Source organism: Ammodytes marinus (genome assembly GCF_949987685.1).
Source record: "Ammodytes marinus genome assembly, contig: scaffold_267, whole genome shotgun sequence".
NCBI lineage: Eukaryota > Metazoa > Chordata > Actinopteri > Uranoscopiformes > Ammodytidae > Ammodytes > Ammodytes marinus.
In genome coordinates, this window is record NW_027648131.1 from 25001 (window position 1) to 30000 (window position 5000).

At 34.1% G+C, this 5000-nt stretch overlaps 1 protein-coding gene across 1 annotated transcript in view; it reads left to right on the forward strand.

Moving 5' to 3' along the window:
• Positions 1-5000, forward strand: part of dipk1c (divergent protein kinase domain 1C) — a gene marked incomplete at its 5' end in the record, with an annotated part of 11852 nt that overhangs the window by 4293 nt on the left and 2559 nt on the right. Inside the window, one exon of the mRNA XM_080054888.1 lies at positions 1658-1819. Within this exon, the coding sequence (XP_079911014.1) occupies positions 1658-1819 (162 nt within the window). The remainder of the gene's footprint in view (positions 1-1657; positions 1820-5000) is intronic.

The following is a 5000-nucleotide window of genomic DNA, read 5'->3' on the forward strand; positions in this document are numbered from 1 at the left end:
TTCATGTACTTGTGAATGTTTTCGGACCCATTTATAAATTATAATACATTTTAAAGGTGCAGTGTGAAATATGACATCATCAAGTAAGTTCTACAAAGTTCTAGAATGCAACCAATAAGGACATATTTATGAATGAGGATGTTGATTATAGCTAATACATTACTTAAAATGTTTCACAGTGTCCCTTTAAGGATCATAATCAGGGACATGTAAATCAGAAAATGTATTTTAAGTGACTGTTTTTGGGGCGTATTGAAATATAACGCAGATATCCGTAGCTCTGTTTGAACCCGCGGGGCCTCGAGCAGGAGACAGGAATTTGATCTTCTTTGATAACGGCCCGAGTCCTACGCTGATATTTCAGGTATTCAGTTTCAAGCTGCAGACAGCAACAGCAAAATAAAAAATATATATATTTACACAGCTCTGGAAAAAATTAAGAGACCAGTCTGGATTTATCTTAAATCTTCATCTCTACATTACTTAATAGAAATGCTCTTAATGACAAAAATTGTATTGGAATTTGGTAGAAATGTTGTCAGTAGTTTATAATATAAAACCAAAATGTTCATTCTACTCAAACATATGCCTATAAATAGTAAAACAAGAGACACTGAACATTTGGAGCGGTCTCTTCATTTTTTCCAGAGCTGTATATTAAGGATGAGTAAATCCCTACAAGAAATGATCTATCACCATTGATCTAAACTGCCCAAAAGTCAGAAGAAAATGTATTTTAAGTGGCGGTTTTCGGGGCGTATTGAAATATAACACAGATATCTGTAGCTCTGTTTGAAACCCGCGGGGCCTCGAGCAGGAGACAGGAATTTGATCTTGTCTGATAACGGCCATAGTCCCGTGTATGTGTGCATGCGTGTGTGTGTGTGTGTGTGTGTGTGTGTTTAATTAAACCTGCAGTGTGTAGAATTTTGGGTTTTATTTCCTAGCAGATTTTGTAGAAAGTAATTATGATATCCATAAGTACATTTAATTTAGTGCATAATGGCTGAAATTTTTTTTTTTTAATTATAATTTTTTCCTCAGAAAGGGTCTCATATATGTCCATGTTTCTGCATATTTTGGACCAAGGCCTAGTGCCGCCATCTTGAAAGTGTCATAGTTGGAATGTCATTAGGTGCATTGTTTAAAATGTAGAATTGTTCTTGTCCTTGAAGGCCACTGTAGCTTCTGTTATTATTCTAAAGGGTTGGGGTTACCCAGGGAGCGTTGCATTCTAGAACTTTGTAGAACTTTCTTGATGATGTCATATTACACACTGCACCTTTAAATGTTACCAATAATTATTTTTGCATATTTAAAAATGATACAGTATGAATCTATCCTCACCATAAAGTTATGTTTCTAACATATACAGTGTTTATACAGAACCCCAAAAATACATTTAAAAAAAAATGCCTTATTCGATTGTTTTCTTTAATAAAACAATTAGTTTTTGCGTCTTTAACATCTTACCAGAATTAATCTACACTCTCCATAATGTCGTCGTGTATTAAGTGAATAAAGAAATTATTCATTATTAATTATCTTTATTTTTATAATAAAATCATTATTTTTGAAAACTAAATGTGTACAAGTCTAAACTACATTGATGGGACCTGGCTAAACCCTGGTGTATGTTGTTGTGTGTGTGTTTCAGGTGGTGGCTATAGACGTAGACATGGCGTTCTTTGAGCCGAAGATGAAAGACATCCTCGATCAGAACTGCAGCAGTGACGAGGATTGTAACTTCTTCGACTGCTCGTCAACATGCAACCGCAACCAACGGTGCAGCGCGCAACGCAGCAACAGCAACCTGCAGGTCTGTGTGTGTGTGTGTGAGGGGTGTGTGTGTGTGTGTGTGTGTGTGTCTGAGGACATATGTATGAATGAGGATATTGAATTTAGCTAATAAATTACTTAAAATGTTACACAGTGCCCCTTTAATAAATAATAATTTTCCACATTGTCTTACACCAAGTAATGCATTAAAACTGGACATATACAAAGCCAAACAATTAGGCAAGAAAAGTAAAAAAAAACTTGGGCAAGACACTTCACCCACCTTGCCTCGTGTGAATGTCGATAGTTAGCCTGCTATCGGTGTATGAATGTGTGTGTGAATGGTAACGTGGGAAAGGAAAACAGGTCTCCCTTGAAAAAGAGTCTCCGGTCTCAGTTGTGTTTACCTGTAGAAATAAAGGTTAAACATTTTATTTTTCAAATGCAAAAAAATATATATATTTATTTAGCTGAATTTCAAGATGATTTAATGTTGCATGTATTTTTTTTCAATTCTGTTGGAACCAAAGGGAGATTTTATTTTTGATTATAATAATACTACTAATAATAATTGATTGTATTTTTTTTGGAGGGCACTTAAATACATGTTTACAGTAAATACAAACATTAAGCAATATTAAACATCAAAGAAAAAAGTGAAATTAAAATTTGAAAATTGAGTATAAGGTTTGGAGTGGAGACTGGTGTGGTATTTTGGGCCTAAACGCCTAATTCTTATTTATTTTATTTGATAAAAAATTAGATTTAAGTTTATCCTGGGCCTAAAATGGAGCCTTTTTCAAATGGACCATCAAACAGTGAATTATAAAGGGATTTTAAAATCATATTTATAAATCAAATGTATACTTATAACACATTAAAATATGAATAAAATAAAACAAAACAAAAATATATAATAAGAGTAATTGAAATGTATAATCAGATAAAAACGTTTCATCTGCCTCTTCAAATTAAACGTTAGCAGTAATTTTAAAATAATAAAATAAATAAAATAAAAATAAGAATAAAAAAATCTCGCAAATGACTGAACTATTGACATGAATTATTACAGACATCAGTAACTTCAAATAATATAAAAAAAATATATATATTTTTTTTAAACTGTATTTGATGTAAAGTGTCTTAAAGTACCTCCAAAAAAAAGCATGTTATAATTACGATCAATTCTTGTATATATATATAGCTATTGAAAATTAAATAAAAGTTTATTCTAGGCCTAAAATGGAGCCTTTTTCAAATGGACCATCAAACAGTAACCTATAAAGGGATTTAAAATCATATTTATATATTAAATGTATACTTATAACACATTAAAATATGAATAAAATTAAAAATATACTGATAAAAAAAAATATATATATATAATAAGATTAATAAAAACGTATCATCAGCCTCTTCACATGAAACGTTTGCAGCAATTTTAAATAAAATAAAAATAAGAATAAAAAAAAATATTAAATGGGGCCTTTTTCAAATGGACCATCAGCAGTAACTCGAGGCCCTTTGTTAACCGTCGACCAATCAGATTCAACGGATAAAAAAAACGTTCCAGGAAACAAAAGGTCTCGCCATGACAACGGCCGTCATCACCCTAACAACGACCGGACAGACAATCATCACCATGCCGACTCCGATGTCACATGATATATGATATGACATCATACAGAGTTGAAATGGGGAGAGAGAGAGAGAGAGAGAGAGAGAGAGAGAGAGAGAGAGAGAGAGAGGGGGGAGATGACCTGCAGTAAAGGTCCACGGGTCGGATTTGAACCCGCGACCACTGCAACGAAGGCTGGAGCCGATACGGTACACGCTCTATCCACTACACCACCGGAGCAGCCCCTATGAAGAAATTTTGAGGATTTTTTAAAATATTTCTAGGGGGAATTTTTTGAATACTTTATGGATAGTTTTTTGGAGAGACAGACAGAGGTGAAATGTGTCAGAGAGAGAGAGGGAATGACATGCAGAGATCATACACCTGCATTCAAATAATGCAGATGGAGGAGAAGATGGACGTATAGCTAAAACATGGAATTATGGGACAAGAAAAATTCAGCAAATAAATAAATAAAAATGACAATTGGGTACTAGAGTGTTTACCATTACGGCAAACAAAAAACAAAAAGAAGAAAAGGCCAAGTCCTTCTTCGACTCCAGCCCGGGCCTTTTACTACACGTCTTATTCCAACAGCTTACAGCAACAAATGAAATTGAATACCATGATATCCTTTAACCAATTTAAACACGCTGTCTTGAATCTGCCAAACTCTTAACTGTAACTGTTTTAATTAGGCCGTATTGTACTTTTACCAATTTAATTCTACTCCTAGTCACTCTACATCTCTGTCTGGGATGTTTCTCTTTACCAGCTTGTTCAAATTAAATCAAATCAGTTTTATTTGTATAGCCCAAAATCACAAATACATTTGTCTCAGTGGGCTTTACATTCCATACAATATGATACAATATGACACCCTGCCCTTACACCCTTAGCTCGGCTGAGAAAAAACTCCCAGTAAAAACCCTTTACCGGGAATAAAAGAAAATTTAAGAAATCTCAGGGAGAGTCGACAGAGTAAGGGATCCCTCTCCCAGGACGGACATACTGCAATAGATGTCATAAGTAGAGAAAATCACGAAGGAATTTGATCATTGACCAGGTGATTACATGGTGATACTAAAGTAAAGTGTGAATAGTGTGGATGTTGTGTATTTGTATTGTATATTGTGTTAGTATGTTTGTTATTTGTTTCTCGACCCCTAAACGATATCTCCAGTATAAATAAAGGTTAAATAAAATAAATAATTCCCTCTCGCGCACCATTTTCAAGCCTGTGCCCGATCATAAAATATATAAAAAAACAAACAAGTTACAAATAATTCTAATAAAAAAATAAATAAAAAAATTAAAATTCAAACGACTATTACGAAAACACACAAAAGGACGTTAGTGGAAAGGAAGAAGATGAAACAAGGGAAAATTTGGATTGATGACGTGCTGTTTTTTTTTTTTGTTTTTTTTTTGTTGGCATTTTTATGCTTTATTGACAGTGTAGAGACAGAGTTGAAATGGGGCAGAGAGGGGAGTGACATGCAGAGAACGACCGCGGGCTGGAATCGAACCCGGGTCCGCTGCTGGCCGAGGGAGAAAATACACAGCCTGCCCTATGGCGTTAAAGATGTGTTTGAGAAAATTA